We start from the raw sequence: 24,623 nt of genomic DNA, 5'->3' as shown, positions 1-24,623 counted from the left end.
TAGCAAAAAAGCCAAACAAAAAACAAGTGTGGGATTGCACTTTTTTTGCAATTTCACCGCACTTGGAATTTTTTTCCCGTTTTCTAGTAAAAGACATGGTAAAACCAATGGTGTTGTTCAAAAGTACAACTCGTCCCGCAAAAATTAAGCCCTCACATGACCATATTGACGGAAAAATAAAAAAGTTATGGCTCTGGGAAGGAGGGAAGTGAAAAACGAAAACGCAAAAAGGGCCGCGACTTGAAAGGGTTAAAAATACAAATTTCCAAAATGGCTCATACAATCAAGTATTTTGTCCATTTTTGGAAAGCACAAATTGAAATATAAAAAATAACGTGAGAAGTAATGCTGCCGAGGCCTGAAACTGAGCAACTAGGCCTCATTTATCAAAACAATGTTGTGTTACCCCTAGCAACCAATCACAGCGCAGCTTTCATTTCACCAGAGCACTTTTACAAACCAAAGTTGAGCTCTCATTGGTTGCTAGGGGGCCACAAAGACAGACGACTGTTACACAGTTTTGATAAATGGCGTCCATTATTAGAGCGGTTTTATCACCTCATTAAACATAATTATGTCCTTATGTCAATAACTAAAACTACCGTTTGGGATGTAAATGTGACGGTTCTGGTGGTGGGGAGTGACCTGGTGTCACATACATTTATAGTTTTACCTATGGTTATGTTTACACTGTCCAAGAACCTATGGACGGGTTAGGGACCAAAAATGGCGAGACATGATAGTAAACAACGCAAATAAACCCCCCCCCCCAAAAAAAATTAAAACATATCTAAAACGAGCGTCCAGTCCGTATCGTGAAGGAATAATGGAGCGGCGGAGCACAACTCATAAGCGGTTCCCAGGGATTTACTGGCACAAAATGACTATACTATTGTGTTCACCGGTGTAAATATCTGAACAATTGGTCAGGAAGTGGGTGGAGGAAGGCGGTGAGTGTGCCGTTTCCTCCATGTGTAATGCTGACTAACGGAGAAGGAAAATGCAGCCCCGAATCCTGATGTCTTAGAATAAGGCGCTGAATATAATCTATAGGACCCTCAGACGTGTGGGCAAAAGGGATATCGGGACCCTAGGTGGCATTTTTACATGTGATTTTCCATAAGTTATGATACAATCATGTAGTGCCATATTAATACTGTCATACTATTTGTGTTTGCAATCATTTTCAGGAAGAAAATGAGTATTATCTCCACCGAAACTGCCCTTACTAAGGTCACCAATGGCGTATTAACGGCCATGAGCAAGCGACACTACTCTCTCCTCCTCCTCCTGGACCTGTCCTCTGCCTTTGACACACTGGACCATTCCCTGGTGCTGCGGACCCTCTCATCCCTTGGCATCGCAGACTTGGCCCTATCCTGGATCTCGTCATACCTAACAGACCAAACATTCAGCGTCTCCCACTCACACACCACCTCCTCACCTCGCCCCCTATCTGTCGGAGTCCCACAAGGTTCAGTTCTAGGACCCCTGCTCTTCTCCATTTACACCTTTGGCCTGGGACAGCTCATAGAATCTCACGGTTTTCAGTATCATCTCTATACTGATGACACACAGATCTACATCTCTGGACCAGATATCACCTCCCTACTAACCAGAATCCCTCAATGTCTGTCCACTATTTCATCCTTCTTCTCCGCTACATTTCTGAAACTTAACATGGACAAAACAGAATTCATCATCTTTCCCCCATCTCACGTGACCCCCCCAAGGAACCTATCCATTACAGTAAATGGCTGCCCACTCTCCCCAGTCCCACAATGTCGCTGCCTCGGGGTAATCCTTGATGCTGATCTTTTCTGCAAACCACATATCCAAGCCCTTTCCACTTCCTGCCGAGTTCAACTCAAAAATATTTCACAAATCCGTTCATTCCTCAACCAAGAATCTGCAAAAACCCTAGTCCATGCCCTCATCATCTCCCGCCTCGACTACTGTAACCTCCTGCTCTGTGGCCTCCCCTCTAACACTCTCGCACCCCTCCAATCTATTCTAAACTCTGCTGCCCGACTAATCCACCTGTCCCCCCGCTATTCCCCGGCCTCTCCCCTCTGTCAATCCCTTCACTGGCTCCCCATTGCCCAGAGACTCCAGTACAAAACCCTAACCGTGACATACAAAACCATCCACAACCTGTGTCCTCCATACATCTGTGACCTCGTCTCCCGGTACTTACCTACCCGCAACCTCTGATCCTCACAAGATCTCCTTCTCTGCTCCCCTCTTATCTCCTCTTCCCACAATCGTATACAAGATTTCTCTCGCGTATCCCCCCTACTCTGGAACTCTCTACCTCTAAATAATACTACCACACCGTATCCAAAATATAGTGGTCCAATACAGTGCCAAACTATCACCGACAACGATCACGCAATACTTTTTGCCGAACTATAAGTTGTAATACCACCGTATAGTGCCTTATTAATACTGTCATACTATGCATAAATGAAAAGCGCTTTATATTGGCTACATACTACCACACCGTACACAAAATACAGTGGTCCAATACCGTGCCCAACTATCGGCCACAACGATCGCACATTACTTTTTGCCAGTCCATAAGATGTAATACCACCGTATAGTGCCTTATTAATACCATCATACTATGCATAAAAAAGCGCTTTATAGTGGCTAAATAATACTACCACACCGTACCCAAAATATAGTGGTCCAATACAGTGCCAAACTATCACCCACAACAATCACACAATACTTTTTGCCAACCAGAAGTTGTAATACCAACGTATAGTGCCTTATTAATACCGTCATACTATGCATAAAAAAGCGCTTTATAGTGGCTAAATAATACTACCAGACCGTACCCAAAATATAGTGGTCCAATACAGTGCCAAACTATCACCCACAACAATCACACAATACTTTTTGCCAACCAAAAGTTGTAATACCAACGTATAGTGCCTTATTAATACCGTCATACTATGCATAAAAAAGCGCTTTATAGTGGCTAAATAATACTACCACACCGTACCCAAAATATAGTGGTCCAATACAGTGCCAAACTATCACCCACAACGATCACTGTTGTGAATTCTGTGATCAAGCTCCCTCCTGTGGTCACGAGTGGTACTGCGGCTTTTGAGTTTCCTTCCTCAGGTGATGAGGTTAAGTCGTTAGGTGCTGCTCTATTTAACTCCACCTAGTGCTTTGATCCTGGCCTCCAGTCAATGTTCTAGTATTGGTCTTGCTTCCTCCTGGATCGTTCCTGTGGCCTGTCTGCTCAGCATAAGCTAAGTTCTGCTTGTGTTACTTTTGTTGCTTTATTTTCTGTCCAGCTTGCTTTTTTGGTTTTGCTTGCTTGCTGGAAGCTCTGAGACGCAGAGGGAGCACCTCCGTACCGTTAGTCGGTGCGGAGGGTCTTTTTGCCCCTCTGCGTGGTTGTTTGTAGGTTTTTGTGTTGACCGCAAAGCTATCTTTCCTATCCTCGGTCTATTCAGTAAGTCGGGCCTCACTTTGCTAAATCTATTTCATCTCTGTGTTTGTATTTTCATCTTAACTCACAGTCATTATATGTGGGGGGCTGCCTTTTCCTTTGGGGAATTTCTCTGAGGCAAGGTAGGCTTATTTTTCTATCTTCAGGGCTAGCTAGTTTCTCAGGCTGTGCCGAGTTGCATAGGGAGAGTTAGGCGCAATCCACGGCTACCTCTAGTGTGGTTTGATAGGTTTAGGGATTGCGGTCAGCAGAGTTCCCACGTCTCAGAGCTCGTCCTATGTTTTGTGGTTTTTGTCAGGTCACTTGTGTGCTCTGAACTTCAAGGTCCACTGTGGTTCTGAATTACCTATTCATAACAGATCACACAATACTTTTTGCCAACCAAAAGTTGTAATACCACCGTATAGTGCCTTATTGTAATACTGTCATACTATGCGTAAATAAAAAGCGCTTTATATTAGCTACATACTACCACACTGTACACAAAATACAGTGGTCCAATACCGTGCCTAACTATCGGCAACAATGATCACATTACTTTTTGCCAGTCCATAAGATGTAATGCCACCGTATAGTGCCTTATTAATACCGTCATACTATGCATAAAAAAAACGCTTTATAGTGGCTAAATAATACTACTGCACCGTACCCAAAATATAGTGGTCCAATACAGTGCCAAACTATCACCCACAACGATCACACATTACTTTTTGTCAGTCCATAAGACGTAATACCTACAATACTAGTTGAATAGTACCTTATTAATACCGTCATATAATGCATAAATAAGAATCGCATTATAGTGGCTAAATACTACTACCACACCGTACCCAACATATAGTGGTCCAATACCGTGGCAAACTATCGGCCACAACGATCACACATTACTTTTTGTCAGTCCATAAGACGTAATACCTACAATACTAGTTGAATAGTACCTTATTAATACCGTCATATAATGCATAAATAAAAATCGCATTATAGTGGCTAAATACTACTACCACACCGTACCCAACATATAGTGGTCCAATACCGTGGCAAACTATCGGCCACAACGATCACACATTACTTTTTGCCAACCTTGACTGGTTACAATGGCACCCGAGACAAGAGACTTTCTTCTTCAGCCAAGATGTGGCCACACACATGATATTAATGAGCCGCTGATATCGCTGGGACCACCTGACGATTCTCATGGGGGTGTCCTAATATTTTCAGACTCCCTGTCCAATGATCATTCAACAGATGTTAGGTAAAAGAAGGATGGGGCTGTTGGATTTCAACATGCCCAATCCGTTGGTCTCAGGGGAGATAAGCCGCCACCAGAGATGATGCTCAACAGTTAAACGGTTTGTAAGCTCTGCACGTGTTTTACTGTCTAGCAGCGGTGGTCGGTCTCCAAGGCAACGAGCTGGAAACAAAAGAAAAGTGTTACTATCTCAAGAACGGTTGAAAATTTTAATAAGCGGTAAATTACAAAATTGTTTGTATTTACAAGTTCTATCTGATGATACCCATTTGTGAAGATGGGGGGAAAAAAAACCTTAAAGGGGCAGGAAACAATGACGCATGAGCTCTTCTAATTGGGTTGAATGGGTGGAGACTTAGTACATGGTGACATAATATAATCCTAAAGGTTTCCTATATTAGATTGGTGGGGGTCTGACACCCGGTACCCCCCACAGACCATCTTCAACAACGGTCAGATATAAACAGTGTTCATAACACCATGTAGTGGCCGCTCAGGGTATTGCAGCTCCTATTCTTATACGGATAGGATCAATATAAAAACACACCGCCATTGTATGTCCGGTATAATCACGTATTAGTTCCACTAATAGGTGGAGGAGCTCAGGGGCTCGTTTACAGGGATCGATAACACAGTGAACGGCGCCCAACATAGATTTTTCCATCTTTTCGCTGACAGTAATCACCAGACTCCGGATCCACCGAGGAAAAGTAAATGAAGCGTTTTACATCATTGGTTAATTTTTAATGTAAGTATGAAAGATAGTCTGAAGTATATCATCTAAATACTACCTATATCTCAAAACCGTGACGATTCCCAAAGCCTCGGAATATTATAAAAAAAAATTAAAGAGAACGTGTCAGGAAATATTTTGCTATGTAATCTGAGAGCAGCACGAGTTCCCGATTCCGGAGATGTATCACTTATTAGGCTGTGTGTTGCTATTTTAATAAAATCAGGAGATTATCATTGCCGGACTAGGTGTCTCGTGCCTTCTAGTCAACTGCTTTGTGTAACCCCGCCCCCATCACGGAATGTTCACAGAAAGCTGCCAATCAGGGGTGTGGGCGGGGTTACACACAGCTCAGCATTCCGAGCACTGCTAGATGCATGCGCAAAATTTTTTAATGCAACCCAATTGCACATTTTTTTTCTAAAGTTCGATTTCTTAAAGGGGTTGTCCAGAACGAGGAGAGACCAAATATCAGATGGGCGCAGGCACCCGCTGCCAACATGATCAGCTTTTTGCTGGTCCCTCAGTCTACAGAGCCCCACAACACCGTATACTGGGTAGTGGCCATTCCCAGGTCCTGCAGTTCAGCTCCCATTAAAGTGAATGGCACCTGAGCTGCAGTACCAGAAAATGGCCACTAAACAAAGTGTGGCGCTGTGCTGTTCCACTTTGTACACTGTCGCTGGGTCTGTGTTGCACCCCCAACAATCTGACCTACCCTAAGGAGAATCCCTTTAAGCCTCTACAAATGGAGGCCACAAATCCTTGACCCTTATTGAGTAGGGGGTAAAGATTTATTGGGGGCCCTTCACCTGTTGGAGGGGTCTGGTGATAGGCGGCACTGGGGTAGGAGAACTGGGAAGTGATCTAAGAATTACAACCCTAACCACAAAAAAAAAGTCACATGCAAAAGTAAACACACCCCGAAGAAGGACGGAATGCGGAAAAGCTGGAATTACCGGTGATGGAAGATCTGAGACAAACCGGATAACTGCGTGTAAGAGCCACGAGGCCGGGTGACCCGGGGTCCGCCACTTCTAGGACAGGAGAAGGGGCGCGCGTCATCCACAGGACTTTGATATTTTAATAACCCTTTAATTGCCAGTATACAAAAAAAAAGAAAAAAATACGTCAGGTCTGCGCAACACTCGGCCACATGTGGTCCGCCGATAGATGGTTCCCCCCCACCACAGAGGAGCGCAGAGGAGGCAAGGACAGGTCGGAAAAAGGCACTGCCCTTCCCGCGGTGTCGGCATTCGATCCCCCGGGGGTCTACTGGAGTTGTTGTGACATGTGACCCCGGCGCCCAATCAGCACTGGTTTCACTGTCCCCGCCTCCTGTCGAATTGAGCAGGAAGAGGAAGTCGGAGATCAGCTGCAGTCCAGGCTTCCTCTTCATGTTCGATTTGTCCGAGGGCGGAGACTGTGACGCCAGCGCTCATTGGGTGCCGACGTCACCTGTCACAACAGCACCCGCAAGAGCCGACACCGCGGGAACGGCACCGACACGGGAGGGGAGTACAAGCTTTATTATTTTATCGGGGCTAAACATTTAGATAAAGGGGTTGTCCTAGTAGTGAACAACACCTTTAAGGAGAGAAGCTGTGTGCGGGGGGGATTTCAGAGAGAAGCAGTGTGGGGGAATATTACAGAGAGGAGCTGTGTGGGGGGAATATTACGGTGAGGATATGTGTGTGGGGGGATATTTCAGAGAGGAGTTGCATGGTGGGACATTATGGAGAGGGGCAGTGTTGAAGGAATATTTATAGAGGGGCAGTGTGAGTGAGACATTATGTAGAGGGGCAGTGTGGGTGAGACATTATGGAGAGGGGCAGTGTGGGTGAGACATTATGGAGAGGAGCAGTGTGGGTGAGACATTATGGAGAGGGGCAGTGTGGGTGAGACATTATGGAGAGGGGCAGTGTGGGTGAGACATTATGGAGAGGGGCAGTGTGGGTGAGACATTATGGAGAGGAGCAGTGTGGGTGAGACATTATGGAGAGGGGCAGTGTGGGTGAGACATTTTGGAGAGGGGCAGTGTTGGGGGAATATTTATAGAGAGGGGCAGTGTTGGGGGAATATTTATAGAGAGGGGCAGTGTAGATGAGACATTATGGAGAGGGGCAGTGTGGGGGAATATTATGGAGAGGAACAATGTGGAGGGAATATTATGGAGAGGGGCAGTGTGGAAGGACATTACGGAGAGGGGCAGTGTGGGGGATTATGGAGAGGGGCAGTGTGGGTGAATATTATGGAGAGGGGCAATGTGGGAGGATATTACGGAGAGGGGCAGTGTGGGGGAATATCATGGAGAGGGGCAGTGGGGAGGATATTATGGAAAGGGGCAGCGTGGGAGAGACATTATGGAGAGGGGCAGTGTGGGGGAATATTATGGAGAGGGGCAGTGTGGGGGGATATTATGGAGAGGGGCAGTGGGGAGGATATTATGGAAAAGAGTAGTGTGGGAGGGATATTTTGTGCAGGGAGCACAGTAAGGGGCAATTATTTATTCAGGGGCACAGCATGGGAGATATCTTTATTTATGGGGCAATATAATGATACTTTTATTTTTAAGTGCACCATGTTGGGAAGCACTGCTGAAGATGGAGAAAAGGGAAGCCTGCACATACGAACATTGGGCATGAAATCTCATCATGTTGCCTGTACTACGTGGAGACACAAGAGATGGGAATGATCAGAGAAGATGTCACCTATAAGGTTCCTGGATGCAAATGTTTATTGGTGATACTGCTGATGTTTCATCAGTACTGTGGTTCCTGTGTGGTTCACAGTCTTTTGATGGCTGGTAACAACTTCTTGTATCTCCTTACCATTATTAAGGACATACTGGGAGATGAAGGTTTACGTGAAACAAGTGTATATGGGGCTGAGCTGAAACTCCAAGTGATCACTGTACTAAGCTTGGTGATATATTCCTGTACTGATGGTGGTTCTGGCACTTCTTTCATGCACTGACGGTGGATCTGGCATTGCTTTCATGCACTGACAGTGGTTCTGGTGCTTCTTTCATGTACTGACAGTGGTTCTGGCACTTCTTTCATGTACTGACGGTGGATCTGGCATTGCTTTCATGCACTGACAGTGGTTCTGGTGCTTCTTTCATGTACTGACAGTGGTTCTGGCACTTTCACGCACTGACAGTGGTTCTGGCGCTTCTTTCACGCACTGACAGTGGTTGTGGTGCTTCTTTCATGCACTGACAGTGGTTCTGGCGCTTCTTTCATGCACTGACAGTGGTTCTGGCGCTTCTTTCATGTACTAACGGTGGATTTGGCATTGCTTTCATGCACTGACAGTGGTTCTGGTGCTTATTTCATGTACTGACATTGGTTCTGGCACTTCTTTCACGCACTGACAGTGGTTCTGGCGCTTCTTTCATGCACTGACAGTGGTTCTGGCGCTTCTTTCATGTACTAACGGTGGATCTGGCATTGCTTTCATACACTGACAGTGGTTCTGGTGCTTCTTTCATGTACTGACAGTGGTTCTGGCACTTCTTTCATGTACTGACGGTGGATCTGGCATTGCTTTCATGCACTGACAGTGGTTCTGGTGCTTCTTTTATGCACTGACAGTGGTTCTGGTGCTTCTTTCATGTACTGACAGTGGTTCTGGCACTTCTTTCATGTACTGATGGTGGTTCTGATGTTTCTTTCATGTACTGACAGTGGATCTGATCATGTAGTAATCCATACCATGTTTCATGTGAAAACTTAAAAATCCTCAAAATGTAGTTTTGAGATTATGAGGAGGATTTAATTTAGTTTCTGTTCCAAAAACTCAGTGTAAATTCTGGTGCTTTCACATTGATTTTTGGGGGGCAGAAACTCTCAAAATCCTTCTCAAATACTCAAAACTTGCTTCTGCAGATGTATTCATGTAAATACCACTTTAAATATTTTGTGGCCCTTCGGATTGGTTCAGTATGACAATGTGGCCCTTGGACCACAAAATGTTGTGTACCCCTGAAATACGCCATCGAGCCTGGAAAGAGACCGCGAGCAGCTACAGGACCGATGGCGGAGATTCTGCGCCCAGACCGGGCCACGGATGTGACAGACAGTAAGTGAAAATTACGTTTTGAAGTAAATAATATAAAAGTTTCGAAACTTGAGCAAAATCTGATCCTAAACAAACAAGGAATCGTCCCATGTAATAATAATCCAGTGATTCTTCTACATAAAGTGCCACATTTAGTCTAGCGACACATCCGGCACGAGCGACTTCTGACTTTGTTCCTCATTTATGACCACTGAATTAGCATTCGTGCTTCCGGTGAAACCAAAACCCAACGGCGGCCTCTAAATAGCCGCCAAAGTGGTGCTGAAATTAAAGAAAAGCTCATCTGCAAGAGGTGTTCAGTAAGAATTTGGTTCTACAGGTGATCTGTCTCCATGGTAACAGACTACAAACAACCCCAGTGTAGTCTGACCCGGCAGTCATACGTCCGATCTGTTCCCCGTCATTACAAATATACAATTAGTAGAGAGGGAAAAATGATCCGTCTGCAGGATCTGACTACACGGAATGAGTTTGTAGTCTGTTACTATGGAGACGCATCTCTCTGTCTACGACTCGTACAAACAAAACTTGGGAATAGTTATTTAGATCTGTCACAAAATCTCTTAGTTTCACATCGTAGATTTAGACGAACATTTTAAAAATGGTTCCAAGAAGGACGCGGCCCCCAGTAATGACGCGGCCCCCAGTAATGACTCGGCCCCCAGTAATGACGCGGCCCCCAGTAATGACGCGGCCCCCAGTAATGACGCGGCCCCCAGTAATGACTCGGCCCCCAGTAATGACTCGGCCCCCAGTAATGACGCGGCCCCCAGTAATGACGCGGCCCCCAGTAATGACGCGGCCCCCAGTAATGACTCGGCCCCCAGTAATGACTCGGCCCCCAGTAATGACGCGGCCCCCAGTAATGACTCGGCCCCCAGTAATGACGCGGCCCCCAGTAATGACTCGGCCCCCAGTAATGACGCGGCCCCCAGTAATGACTCGGCCCCCAGTAATGACGCGGCCCCCAGTAATGACTCGGCCCCCAGTAATGACTCGGCCCCCAGTAATGACTCGGCCCCCAGTAATGACGCGGCCCCCAGTAATGACTCGGCCCCCAGTAATGACGCGGCACCCAGTAATGACTCGGCCCCCAGTAATGACGCGGCCCCCAGTAATGACTCGGCCCCCAGTAATGACGCGGCCCCCAGTAATGACTCGGCCCCCAGTAATGACGCGGCCCCCAGTAATGACTCGGCCCCCAGTAATGACGCGGCCCCCAGTAATGACTCGGCCCCCAGTAATGACTCGGCCCCCAGTAATGACTCGGCCCCCAGTAATGACGCGGCCCCCAGTAATGACTCGGCCCCCAGTAATGACGCGGCCCCCAGTAATGACTCGGCCCCCAGTAATGACGCGGCCCCCAGTAATGACGCGGCCCCCAGTAATGACGCGGCCCCCAGTAATGACGCGGCCCCCAGTAATGACGCGGCCCCCAGTAATGACGCGGCCCCCAGTAATGACGCGACCCCCAGTAATGACGCGACCCCCAGTAATGATGCGACCCCCAGTAATGACGCGGCCCCCAATAATCACGCAGCCCCCAGTAATGACGCGGCCCCCAATAATGACGCATTACTGACGATGGTGACGTGTTACTGCCCCCGGAATCAGGGAAGGTTCAGACCTCCGGACTCAGAAATACAGTCACACATCCGAAGATTTCTGAAATTATTCCATTCATCTATAAGGGCCTCACCGAAAACTAATAGATAATAGATAGATAATAGATAGATGATAGATAGATAATAGATAATAGATAGATAGATAGATAGATAGATAATAGATAATAGATAGATGATAGATAATAGATAGATAATAGATAGATGATAGATAGATAATAGATAGATGATAGATAATAGATAGATAATAGATAGATGATAGATAGATAATAGATAATAGATAGATAATAGATAGATAATAGATAGATGATAGATAATAGATAGATGATAGATAGATGATAGATAATAGATAGATGATAGATAATAGATAGATGATAGATAATAGATAGATAATAGATAGATGATAGATAATAGATAGATAGATAATAGATAGATAATAGATAGATGATAGATAATAGATAGATAGATAATAGATAGATAATAGATAGATGATAGATAATAGATAGATAGATAATAGATAGATAATAGATAGATGATAGATAATAGATAGATAATAGATGATAGATAGATAATAGATAGATAATAGATAGATGATAGATAATAGATAGATAGATAATAGATAGATAATAGATAGATAATAGATAGATAATAGATAGATAATAGATAGATGATAGATAATAGATAGATAGATAATAGATAGATAATAGATAGATGATAGATAATAGATAGATAGATAATAGATAGATAATAGATAGATGATAGATAATAGATAGATAATAGATGATAGATAGATAATAGATAGATAATAGATAGATGATAGATAATAGATAGATAGATAATAGATAGATAATAGATAGATAATAGATAGATAATAGATAGATAATAGATAGATGATAGATAATAGATAGATAATAGATAGATAATAGATAGATAATAGATAGATGATAGATAATAGATAGATAGATAATAGATAGATAATAGATAGATAATAGATAGATAATAGATAGATAATAGATAGATGATAGATAATAGATAGATAATAGATAGATAATAGATAGATAATAGATAGATGATAGATAATAGATAGATAATAGATAGATAATAGATAGATAATAGATAGATGATAGATAATAGATAGATAAATAGATGATAATAGATATAGATGATGGCAGCACATTGGGGTCTTCTCCTCAGCAGCCCCCCCCCCCCCCCTCCCCGCACTCACCGAGGGTCTTCACGGCCACCTGCCTGGTGAGGGGGGGCGGCAGGTTGATGCAGACCAGGTCCACGTCTTGGTGCAGCAGGAGGTCGTCCATGCGGCTGGTGTAGTAGGGGACGCTCATCTCCTTCGCCAGCTCCTCCGCCTCCTCCGGGGTCCGGCCCCACAGAGCCGTCACCGAGAAGCCCTCGTCCTTCAGCAGCGGGATGATGACCCTGGAGGTGAGGCTGGTGCCGAACACCCCGACCCCGGGCAGCATGGCGACCCCCGCCGGCAGCGCTGCTACTGGGCGCCCCCCTCAGCTCCGCGGCGGCTGCAGGGGCCGAGCTCGCGCCTCCAGCTCATCCTGCGGGGGCCACAGGGGAGGAGAGGGGGCACAGGCTGCGGGGAGAGGGGGCAGGCTGCGGGCACAGGGGGCAGGCTGCGGGGAGAGGGGGCAGGCTGCGGGCACAGGGGGCAGGCTGCGGGGAGAGGGGGCAGGCTGCGGGCACAGGGGGCAGGCTGCGGGCACAGGGGGCAGGCTGCGGGGAGAGGGGGCAGGCTGCGGGCACAGGCTGCGGGCAGAGGGGGCAGGCTGCGGGCAGAGGGGGCACAGGCTGCGGGCAGAGGGGGCAGGCTGCGGACGGTGCCACTGCAGAGCCGGCAGGGTTAGTCGCCTCCTGCCATGGTCACAGGTTCCCCTCCTCATTGCTGTGGGTGGAGGCAGCTGCTGTCACCTAATGTCTGGCTGTTCCTGCAACGCCCCCTCCCGGGCTTCACCCGCCATTGTTAACCCCTTTCTTGCTGCAGGATGTCTGCAATGGTCCAGGAAAGGAATGCTGCAGAGATAATCCCGGTGTCTGCCAGCGATAGAGGCCTCATCTACTGCCCGCACACTGCACACGAACACTGGACACTGCACACACACTGGACACTGCACACACACTGGACACTGCACACACACTGGACACTGCACACACTGGACACACTGGACACTGTACACACACTGCACACACTGGACACTGTACACACACTGGACACTGCACACACTGGACACTGCACACACACTGGACACACTGGACACTGCACACACACTGGACACTGCACACACACTGCACACACACTGGACACTGCACACACACTGGACACTGCACACACACTGCACACACACTGGACACTGCACACACACTGGACACTGCACACACACTGTACACACACTGGACACTGCACACACACTGTACACACACTGGACACTGCACACACACTGCACACACACTGGACACTGCACACACACTGGACACTGCACACACACTGTACACACACTGGACACTGCACACACACTGTACACACACTGGACACTGCACCCACGCTGCCTGCTTTACCTTCATCTCTTTTTTTATCAAATGGATTTATATGTAATTCACAGCCGAACCTTCATCATGCAGTTTGCACCATAAAAATATCTTATTTTTGGGATACTACAGATATGAGATAGATAATAGATAATCAATAGATTGATAAAAGATAATAAATAATAATAATTTTATTTCTATAGCGCCGCCATATACCGCAACACTTTACATTTTAGGTAGAGAGATAGATAATACATAGATCTATAGATAATAGATAGATCATAGATCGATAATAGATAGATTGATAATAGATAGATAATAAAGAGATGATAGACAATACATAGATAATAGATAGATCATAGATTGATAATAGATGATAGACAATACATAGATTGATAATAGATAGATGATAGATAATAGATGATAGATTGTAGATGATAGATAGATGATACATAGATAATAGATTAAAAAACTGTGAAAATAAAAAGTTATCATTGTGTATAGATATATAGATGTGCGCACTCCTTCCTTCACCCTTTTCTTCAGGGTCATTTTCCATTTTTGCTTTTTCATTTTTCTTCCCTTTTTCCTACAGCCATTGCTTTTCTTTATGTATCACGCCGTGTTATCTGCGGGGCGAGTTTTACTTTTCTTTTAATTGATACCGTTCATTTTATCATATAATGTAGTGAAAAACTGGGGGGGGGGGGAATCCCAAGTGCGGTGAAATGCCCCCCCACACACACACACACACCCTGCCCCCTCGGCACATTTCTGCCATTGACGTTTTGTCGGTTTTGTTTTTACGCTCTCACTGTACGGTAATAATAACCCGGTAACGTTATTCTCCAGCCCGGTGTGGTTACGGTAATAACAATACTTATGTGTGTGTTTTTTTTGATAATGGCTAAAAAATTCCGAACCTGAATGAGGTTTCTGTCGCCTTTTTCTGAGACTCGTAACTTTTTTACTCTTCTATGGATGGAGCCGTGTCGGCCATTTATCGCGTGGCGAGATGACGGTTTTTATCCCGTTGTGGGGTAGACATAATGTTTTGATTGGTGTATGTGCATTTTTGAGTCAGAATCGGCGACCAAAAAATGGCAATTCTGTCGGTACGACTGGAACACCCATTTTTCGCCATCCAAAAAGTGGTCAGACATCCAACTCTGTCGCCGGTCGGTTTGCGCTCGTTATGCTTCAAGTACTGGGAGGGTTTCAAGAATCGATCATTCGGACTTTCGTTGGGTCCAAGTACAATTTCCGTTCATGTCGGCCGCACATCCACTTTACGAGACCACCAGGGGTGTAACTACAACAGGTGCAGGGGTTGCAATTGCATCGGGGCTCTGGAGACTAGGGGGCCCTAAAAGTCCCTTTGGCCTATAGAAAATGGCTATTGCTATTAAAGATTTAAAATATTTGGGGGCCCCGTTGGATCTTTTGCATCGGAGCCCATGAGTTTCAAGTTAATCCACTGGAGACCACCCATGATTTTTGGGATCTTTGGATCAGGATCAATGGTTTTAGTATCAGAATTGCGCCTCATCTACATCCAAAGACACAGGCGGGCCTGTAAACAAGCGCTGGAGAGGAGTAAGCGGACCCCCGCCTCCATGTATTGTGAAGACCAATGGACGTGCAAATAGGAGATCTGGTTACTCGGTATGTGGGGAGAGGCAATCCCCACGATGCAGATAGCAGCCATTATTTTCTCCATCTCTATATAGACGACATAACCAGAGATCATGTTTAATGGCGGAGATAAGCGTCTGGCAGCTACTTATCTCCTACACAGATTCTATCATGTAAACTATGAGGACCCCCCAGTGAATCTACGAAGGAATTAAAAGCCTAAAATCAGCCCACTGAATGACAATGGAGCGAAAACAGGAAATACAGGATTTAATGCCGCCCTTTTTGTTTTCAGAAAGACAAGTTGTGCATGTTTCACATCGGACTCTCATGGATCATTCGCTGAAGGCATATATATATATATATATATATATATATATAAAAGACCCCAACGAATTGTGTGTAGTTAGGCTCCATTTATCAGAAATGTAAAGTAGGCCTTGTTGTCCATAGCAACCAATCAGAGCGCAGCTTTCATTCCTCACAGTGCTGTGGAAGAATGAAAGCTGAGCTCTGATTGGTTGCTAAGGGCAGTGAGGCCTGTTTTTTCTCGAAGACTGATTTCTACCACTTCTTCTTCCTCCCGATTGATCCGTCTGTGCGGCCAAAGCGCTGCGGACCTATGGGCAGACCAATCAGACAGCTGGTGAGAGGCGACAGTGTTTTTTTTTTTTACTGGAAATATACTTTGGTTTTAATGCCGCCCTTTTGGTTTTCAGAAAGACAGGTTGTGCGTGTTTCGCGTTGGACTGTGATGGATCATGTCCCTCTTAGGTGTACGTAGAATATGTCTGTACAGGGCTGCAGAATAAAAAAATTAAAAAAGACCCAAAAGAATTGCGTGTAGTTAGGCTCCATTTATGAGAATGGCAAAGCAGGCCTCGTTTCCCATAGCAACCAATCAGAGCGCAGCTTTCATTCCTAACAGTGCTGTGGAAGAATGAAAGCTGAGCTCTGATTGGTTGCTAAGGGCAACGAGGCCTGTTTCTTCTTAATGACCGATTTCTACCCCTTCTTCTTCCTTCTGATTGATCTGAATGTGCCGAACCCGGGCGCTGCAGACATATGTACGAACTGGAGAGAAGAGACAGTGACAGAGACATGTATATTATATATATATCAATCCCCACCATTGTGTCTGTAGGTCTCTATTCAGCACAACAATGTGCCTAGATAACAAAAGCCCCAAAATGGACGAGACACCCGTGAATTTATGGAATCAGTCCTGGCAAATTACCCAGAACCCTCCTGTATAATGGCGGTCTTATGCTCCCCTGATCGCTGCTATTGAGGGGCCCTAACGGGGCCACAGCGAAGGAATATGGCTGATCCCCTTACATTTCTGATGTTAGATCATGTCTGTGACTGAGGCCTCGTACAGGCGTCCATTTTTCACAATAATGTAAAAAAATGGGCACTCGGATCAAAAAACGGATGAAAATCGCATCCATAGAGTCTGTTTTTTTTATCACGTACAAGAAAACAATGATTAATTTTAGTCATTATTGGATCCGATTGCTGCCGCCATCATCTATTCTTGAGAAAGGATTTTTTTTTTTGTGTGCGCTGATGGATTGCCACGGCAACAAGGAGTCTGATGAAGACCCCCTTAGGCGCCCAGCCACGAAAACTACATGCAAAAAAAAAAACCTCAAGCCCCCAAACAGCTCCATCGACAGAAATGTAAAACATTACAGGTCTCAGAAAATGGCGACAAAAACTAAAAAAAACTTTTATTTTATGTAAAAAGTTCCGAATTGTTTTTTTTTTTTTAAGTCAATAAAACCTATTCAAGTTTAGTATCGGTGTCATCGTACTGACCCCGAGAATTATATTATGGGGTCATTTTTACCATACAACGATCACTGCTAAAAAAAAAAACCCCTATACATTTATTTTTTAACCGTTTCATCTCAGTCGGGATTTTTTTTTTCCCCTTTTTCATTTTTCACTATATGGTAAAGTAACTGGTGTCATTGGAAAGCACAACTCGACTCGAAAAAAAAAAGCTTGTGTGGCCATGGGGAAGGAAAATGAAAAAAATAAGAGGAAAAAAATAATAAAAATCACCTGGAAGGGGTTAAAACTTTCGATACAAAGAATCAAGTGCGACACCTGGTGGTTAATGGGGGAACTGCACAGTTTGTCTAAACCTTCCCCAGTGTACTTGCCCCATGTGCAGCACTGCACACTGCTGTATTTAGTTTTTGATTTTCAGGGGATCTGTTTTTATTTAATGTCAGTCCCAGGAGAGACACAGAGAGAGAAGGCTCATGGAATTACACAGGTTCATTGTCACTACAGCCCCAGTGTTCGTTGTGAGTGTTGTCAATAAAGTTCATACAAAAAAAAGGATGAATAGAAAAAAATTGCGTCGAGCGTAAAAGTCACGCCCATAAGCAACGGACCAATAGGAGAGCACGTCGTGTTGTGGGCGTAGCCAGTTTCGCTTTTGCCAGCGTCTAAGATGGCGGATCGCCTGACACAGCTGCAGGACGCGCTGAACTCGGTGAGTGACTCCCGGTGCCGGTGTCCGTGTGAGCTGTATATCCGAGGGGGGCGGGATATAGTGAGAATGATTATATGTGTTATTCTCTGGTGACTGCATGATGGTGCGCGGCCAACAGGTATTATCTGTGTGTAATCATGTGTGCTCCAGATCTGCACTCACTATTCTGCTGGTGCAGTCACTGTGTACATACATTACATTACTGATCCTGAGTTACATCCTGTATTATCCTCCAGAGCTGCACTCACTATTCTGCTGGTGCAGTCACTGTGTACATACATTACATTACTGATCCTGAGTTACATCCTGTATTATACTCCAGAGCTGCACTCACTATTCTGCTGGTGCAGTCACTGTGTACATACATTACATTACTGATCCTGAGTTACATCCTGTATTATACCCCAGAGCTGCACTCACTATTCTGCTGGTTCAGTCACTGTGTACATACATTACATTACTGATCCTGAGTTACATCCTGTATTATCCTCCAGAGCTGCACTCACTATTCTGCTGGTGCAGTCACTGTGTACGTACATTACATTACTGATCCTGAGTTACATCCTGTATTATACCCCAGAGCTGCACTCACTATTCTGCTGGTTCAGTCACTGTGTACATACATTACATTACTGATCCTGAGTTACATCCTGTATTATCCTCCAGAGCTGCACTCACTATTCTGCTGGTGCAGTCACTGTGTACATACATTACATTACTGATCCTGAGTTACATCCTGTATTATCCTCCAGAGCTGCACTCACTATTCTGCTGGTGCAGTCACTGTGTACATACATTACATTACTGATCCTGAGTTACATCCTGTATTATCCTCCAGAGCTGCACTCACTATTCTGCTGGTGCAGTCACTGTGTACATACATTACATTACTGATCCTGAGTTACATCCTGTATTATCCTCCAGAGCTGCACTCACTATTCTGCTGGTGCAGTCACTGTGTACATACATTACATTACTGATCCTGAGTTACATCCTGTATTATACTCCAGAGCTGCGCTCACTATTCTGCTGGTGCAGTCACTGTGTACATACATTACTGATCCTGAGTTACATCCTGTATTATACCCCAGAGCTGCACTCACTATTCTGCTGGTGCAGTCACTGTGTACATACATTACTGATCCTGATTACCTCCTGTATTATACCCCAGAGCTGCACTCACTATTCTGCTGGTGCAGTCACTGTGTACATACATTACTGATCACCTCCTGTATTATACTCCAGAGCTGCACTCACTATTCTGCTGGTGCAGTCACTGTGTACATACATTACATTACTGATCCTGATTACCTCCTGTATTATACTCCAGAGCTGCGCTCACTATTCTGCTGGTGCAGTCACTGTGTACATACATTACATTACTGATCCTGATTACATCCTGTATTATACCCCAGAGCTGCACTCACTATTCTGCTGGTGCAGTCACTGTGTACATACATTACATTACTGATCCTGAGTTACATCCTGTATTATACCCCAGAGCTGCACTCACTATTCTGCTGGTGCAGTCACTGTGTACATACATTACATTACTGATCCTGAGTTACATCCTGTATTATACTCCAGAGCTGCACTCACTATTCTGCTGGTGCAGTCACTGTGTACATACATTACATTACTGATCCTGATTACCTCCTGTATTATACTCCAGAGCTGCGCTCACTATTCTGCTGGTGCAGTCACTGTGTACATACATTACATTACTGATCCTGAGTTACATCCTGTATTATACCCCAGAGCTGCACTCACTATTCTGCTGGTGCAGTCACTGTGTACATACATTACATTACTGATCCCGAGTTACATCCTGTATTATACTCCAGAGCTGCACTCACTATTCTGCTGGTGCAGTCACTGTGTACATACATTACATTACTGATCCTGAGTTACATCCTGTATTATCCTCCAGAGCTGCACTCACTATTCTGCTGGTGCAGTCACTGTGTACATACATTACATTACTGATCCTGATTACCTCCTGTATTATACCCCAGAGCTGCACTCACTATTCTGCTGGTGCAGTCACTGTGTACATACATTACATTACTGATCCCGAGTTACATCCTGTATTATACTCCAGAGCTGCACTCACTATTCTGCTGGTGCAGTCACTGTGTACATACATTACATTACTGATCCTGAGTTACATCCTGTATTATACTCCAGAGCTGCACTCACTATTCTGCTGGTGCAGTCACTGTGTACATACATTACATTACTGATCCTGATTACCTCCTGTATTATACCCCAGAGCTGCACTCACTATTCTGCTGGTGCAGTCACTGTGTACATACATTACATTACTGATCCCGAGTTACATCCTGTATTATACTCCAGAGCTGCACTCACTATTCTGCTGGTGCAGTCACTGTGTACATACATTACATTACTGATCCTGAGTTACATCCTGTATTATACTCCAGAGCTGCACTCACTATTCTGCTGGTGCAGTCACTGTGTACATACATTACTGATCCTGAGTTACCTCCTGTATTATACCCCAGAGCTGCACTCACTATTCTGCTGGTGCAGTCACTGTGTACATACATTACATTACTGATCCTGAGTTACATCCTGTATTATACTCCAGAGCTGCACTCACTATTCTGCTGGTGCAGTCACCGTGTACATACATTACATTACTGATCCTGAGTTACATCCTGTATTATACCCCAGAGCTGCACTCACTATTCTGCTGGTGAAGTCACTGTGTACATACATTACTGATCCTGAGTTACATCCTGTATTATACTCCAGAGCTGCACTCACTATTCTGCTGGTGCAGTCACTGTGTACATACATTACACTACTGACCCTGAGTTACATCCTGTATTATACCCCAGAGCTGCACTCACTATTCTGCTGCAGTCACTGTGTACATACATTACATTACTGATCCTGAGTTACATCCTGCATTATACCCCAGAGCTGCACTCACTATTCTGCTGGTGCAGTCACTGTGTACATACATTACATTACATTACTGATCCTGAGTTACATCCTGTATTATACCCCAGAGCTGCACTCACTATTCTGCTGGTGCAGTCACTGTGTACATACATTACATTACTGATCCTGAGTTACATCCTGTATTATACTCCAGAGCTGCACTCACTATTCTGCTGGTGCAGTTACTGTGTACATACATTACTGATCCTGAGTTACCTCCTGTATTATACCCCAGAGCTGCACTCACTATTCTGCTGGTGCAGTCACTGTGTACATACATTACATTACTGATCCTGAGTTACATCCTGTATTATACTCCAGAGCTGCACTCACTATTCTGCTGGTGCAGTCACCGTGTACATACATTACATTACTGATCCTGAGTTACATCCTGTATTATACCCTAGAGCTGCACTCACTATTCTGCTGGTGCAGTCACTGTGTACATACATTACATTACTGATCCTGAGTTACATCCTGTATTATACCCCAGAGCTGCGCTCACTATTCTGCTGGTGCAGTCACTGTGTACATACATTACATTACTGATCCTGAGTTACATCCTGTATTATACTCCAGAGCTGCATTCACTATTCTGCTGGTGCAGTCACTGTGTACATACATTACATTACATTACTGATCCTGAGTTACATCCTGCATTATACCCCAGAGCTGCACTCACTATTCTGCTGGTGCAGTCACTGTGTACATACATTACATTACATTACTGATCCTGAGTTACATCCTGTATTATACCCCAGAGCTGCACTCACTATTCTGCTGGTGCAGTCACTGTGTACATACATTACATTACTGATCCTGAGTTACATCTGTATTATACCCCAGAGCTGCACTCACTATTCTGCTGGTGCAGTCACTGTGTACATACATTACATTACTGATCCTGAGTTACATCCTGTATTATACCCCAGAGCTGCACTCACTATTCTGCTGCAGTCACTGTGTACATACATTACATTACTGATCCTGAGTTACATCCTGTATTATACTCCAGAGCTGCACTCACTATTCTGCTGCAGTCACTGTGTACATACATTACATTACTGATCCTGAGTTACATCCTGTATTATACCCCAGAGCTGCACTCACTATTCTGCTGGTGCAGTCACTGTGTACATTACATTACTGATCCTGAGTTACATCCTGTATTATACCCCAGAGCTGCACTCACTATTCTGCTGGTGCAGTCACTGTGTACATACATTACATTACTGATCCTGAGTTACATCCTGTATTATACTCCAGAGCTGCATTCACTATTCTGCTGGTGCAGTCACTGTGTACATTACATTACTGATCCTGAGTTACATCCTGTATTATACCCCAGAGCTGCACTCACTATTCTGCTGGTGCAGTCACTGTGTACATACATTACATTACTGATCCTGAGTTACATCCTGTATTATACCCCAGAGCTGCACTCACTATTCTGCTGGTGCAGTCACTGTGTACATACATTACTGACCCTGTTATACCCCAGAGCTGCGCTCACTCTTCTACTGTGTTTTGCAGCTTGCGGACCAGTTCTGTAACGCCATCGGGGTGCTGCAGCAGTGCGCTCCTCCCGCCTCGTTCAGTAACATCCAGACGTCTGTGAATAAGGAGCAGCCCTCCAGCCCCACAGAAGGTGAGTGTCGCCCGTCCTCCTCCCCCCGGCAGACATGTTGCATCCTCCTCTCGGTGTCTCCTCTCTTGCAGAATACGCTCAGCTCTTTGCCGCCCTCATCGCTCGCACTGCGAAAGATATCGACGTTCTGATCGAGTCTTTGCCCAGCGAGGAGTCTACAGCGGCCCTACAGGTGAGACGCGCTGCGGCCCTACAGGTGAGACACGCTGCGGCCCCTACAGGTGAGACGCGCTGCGGCCCTACGGGTGAGACACGCTGCGGCCCTACGGGTGAGACGCGCGGCGGCCCTACGGGTGAGACGCGCTGCGGCCCTACGGGTGAGACGCGCGGCGGCCCTACGGGTGAGACGCGCGGCGGCCCCTACGGGTGAGACGCGCTGCGGCCCCTACGGGTGAGACGCGCTGCGGCCCCTACGGGTGAGACGCGCTGCGGCCCCTACGGGTGAGACGCGCTGCGGCCCCTACGGGTGAGACGCGCTGCGGCCCCTACGGGTGAGACGCGCTGCGGCCCCTACGGGTGAGACGCGCTGCGGCCCCTACGGGTGAGACGCGCTGCGGCCCCTACGGGTGAGACGCGCGGCGGCCCCTACGGGTGAGACGCGCGGCGGCCCCTACGGGTGAGACGCGCGGCGGCCCCTACGGGTGAGACGCGCGGCGGCCCCTACGGGTGAGACGCGCGGCGGCCCCTACGGGTGAGACGCGCGGCGGCCCCTACGGGTGAGACGCGCGGCGGCCCCTACGGGTGAGACGCGCGGCGGCCCCTACGGGTGAGACGCGCGGCGGCCCCTACGGGTGAGACGCGCGGCGGCCCCTACGGGTGAGACGCGCGGCGGCCCCTACGGGTGAGACGCGCGGCGGCCCCTACGGGTGAGACGCGCGGCGGCCCCTACGGGTGAGACGCGCGGCGGCCCCTACGGGTGAGACGCGCGGCGGCCCCTACGGGTGAGACGCGCGGCGGCCCCTACGGGTGAGACGCGCGGCGGCCCCTACGGGTGAGACGCGCGGCGGCCCCTACGGGTGAGACGCGCGGCGGCCCCTACGGGTGAGACGCGCGGCGGCCCCTACGGGTGAGACGCGCGGCGGCCCCTACGGGTGAGACGCGCGGCGGCCCCTACGGGTGAGACGCGCGGCGGCCCCGGCGGGGGGTCCGGGAGATCGGGGCAATGCGCTGCATTCTCAGGATGTTCTGTCGCTTTTCCTTTAGGCCGCCAGCCTGTACCAGCTGGAGGAGGAGAACCACGCGGCGGCCGCGCGCCTGGAGGAGGTGGTGTTCCGAGGGGACATGCTGCTGGAGAAGATCCAGACGGCGCTGGCCGACATCGCTCAGTCCCAGCTGAAGACGAGGAGCAGCATCCACATGCAGCCGCTGTCTGAGAGCTAGCAGCAGGGGGCGCTCTCCCGCCTCAGGACTGAGATACTGAACTATCTGCCGCGTGACGTCACTGTGTGCGATAGAGGCCGACCCCCCCCCCCCCAGCCGATCGCTAAAACTAAGCAACGCTGCCGTCCATCCAGACCGATGGCGTCTGAGGAGAGCCCGCGCCTTCATGTTAGCCATCGCGGGGGTCTCTGCCCCTCGTGCTTAGAACATTTCTACCTTTTCATGTCCCCAGGTCTTAGCACTGAAGGGTGGTGCCTTCTTCTGACCACTTTATGGGAGGAGACCCCCTTAAGCTGCTGCCCAGGACGGCACAAAACAGGCCTCGTCTGTCAATGGAAAGTCTTATCTGGCGCCGTCCTTCCCATTCCTGACCAGTAGGTGGCCCCGGTGTCACTGATAAATGAGGCCCTGGAGGTCGGAGTGGATCTTCTGCAGCGGATTCCGGGATCATCCGCCGATGTTTGTAACCGGATTTTTTTTTTTTCCATAATAAAAATTCATTGGATGAAAAATATTAGATTTATTTATTTTTGGTTTATATTTACAAAAATGTTCAATCCCTTTAAAGAAAAAAAAAAAAAATCAACAGATAAGTCCTCCTACAGAGGGGGGAGGCTCCTGCTGCAGGCACAGGATACCGACCACTGCTGAGCCACCAGTTGTAGTTCCTTGATCTAGAATCTTGGGAGCAGGCGAGGAGGAGGGGGCTGGAGCTGCAGTTTATTTTATTTTTGCACTCTTAGGGTTTTTTTTGGATGGTACATTCTGTCCA

At 46.7% G+C, this 24,623-nt stretch overlaps 2 protein-coding genes across 4 annotated transcripts in view; one reads left to right on the top strand and one right to left on the bottom strand.

Moving 5' to 3' along the window:
- Positions 1–13,049, bottom strand: part of LOC138675100 (glucose-fructose oxidoreductase domain-containing protein 1) — a 34,303-nt gene extending 21,254 nt beyond the window's left edge. Inside the window, exon 1 of the mRNA XM_069763081.1 lies at positions 12,385–13,049. Coding sequence (XP_069619182.1) covers positions 12,385–12,637 — 253 coding nt within the window. The 5' untranslated portion in view covers positions 12,638–13,049. The remainder of the gene's footprint in view (positions 1–12,384) is intronic.
- On the top strand, positions 12,570–24,363 carry MED21 (mediator complex subunit 21). 3 transcript variants are annotated; one of them, XM_069763086.1, is made up of 4 exons: positions 12,570–12,599; positions 22,357–22,471; positions 22,543–22,667; positions 23,675–24,363. In XM_069763086.1, exons 1-4 carry the CDS (start codon positions 12,585–12,587, stop codon positions 23,849–23,851), a joined length of 432 nt encoding a protein of 143 aa, XP_069619187.1. In that variant the 5' UTR covers positions 12,570–12,584; the 3' UTR covers positions 23,852–24,363. The 3 variants fall into 3 exon arrangements, with proteins under 3 accessions (XP_069619187.1, XP_069619186.1, XP_069619184.1); XM_069763085.1 differs by lacking the exon at positions 12,570–12,599 and adding an exon at positions 17,783–17,853 and having other exon boundaries at positions 22,543–22,643; XM_069763083.1 differs by lacking the exon at positions 12,570–12,599 and adding an exon at positions 17,783–17,853.
- The last annotated feature ends 260 nt before the right edge of the window (positions 24,364–24,623 follow it).

Source organism: Ranitomeya imitator, chromosome 4, assembly GCF_032444005.1.
Source record: "Ranitomeya imitator isolate aRanImi1 chromosome 4, aRanImi1.pri, whole genome shotgun sequence".
NCBI classification, from domain to species: Eukaryota; Metazoa; Chordata; class Amphibia; order Anura; family Dendrobatidae; genus Ranitomeya; species Ranitomeya imitator.
This window is presented reverse-complemented; position numbering and strand designations above follow the sequence as displayed.

What these genes read in the sequence shown, in the direction of transcription:
- MED21 (XM_069763083.1), top strand. Translation starts at nt 17,812, where the DNA reads ATGGCGGATCGCCTGACACAGCTGCAGGACGCGCTGAACTCG. An exon ending in TGCAGGACGCGCTGAACTCG is followed by an intron (nt 17,854 to 22,356) that starts GTGAGTGACTCC and finishes TGTGTTTTGCAG; the next exon opens with CTTGCGGACCAGTTCTGTAA. An exon ending in GACGCGCTGCGGCCCTACAG is followed by an intron (nt 22,668 to 23,674) that starts GTGAGACACGCT and finishes CTTTTCCTTTAG; the next exon opens with GCCGCCAGCCTGTACCAGCT.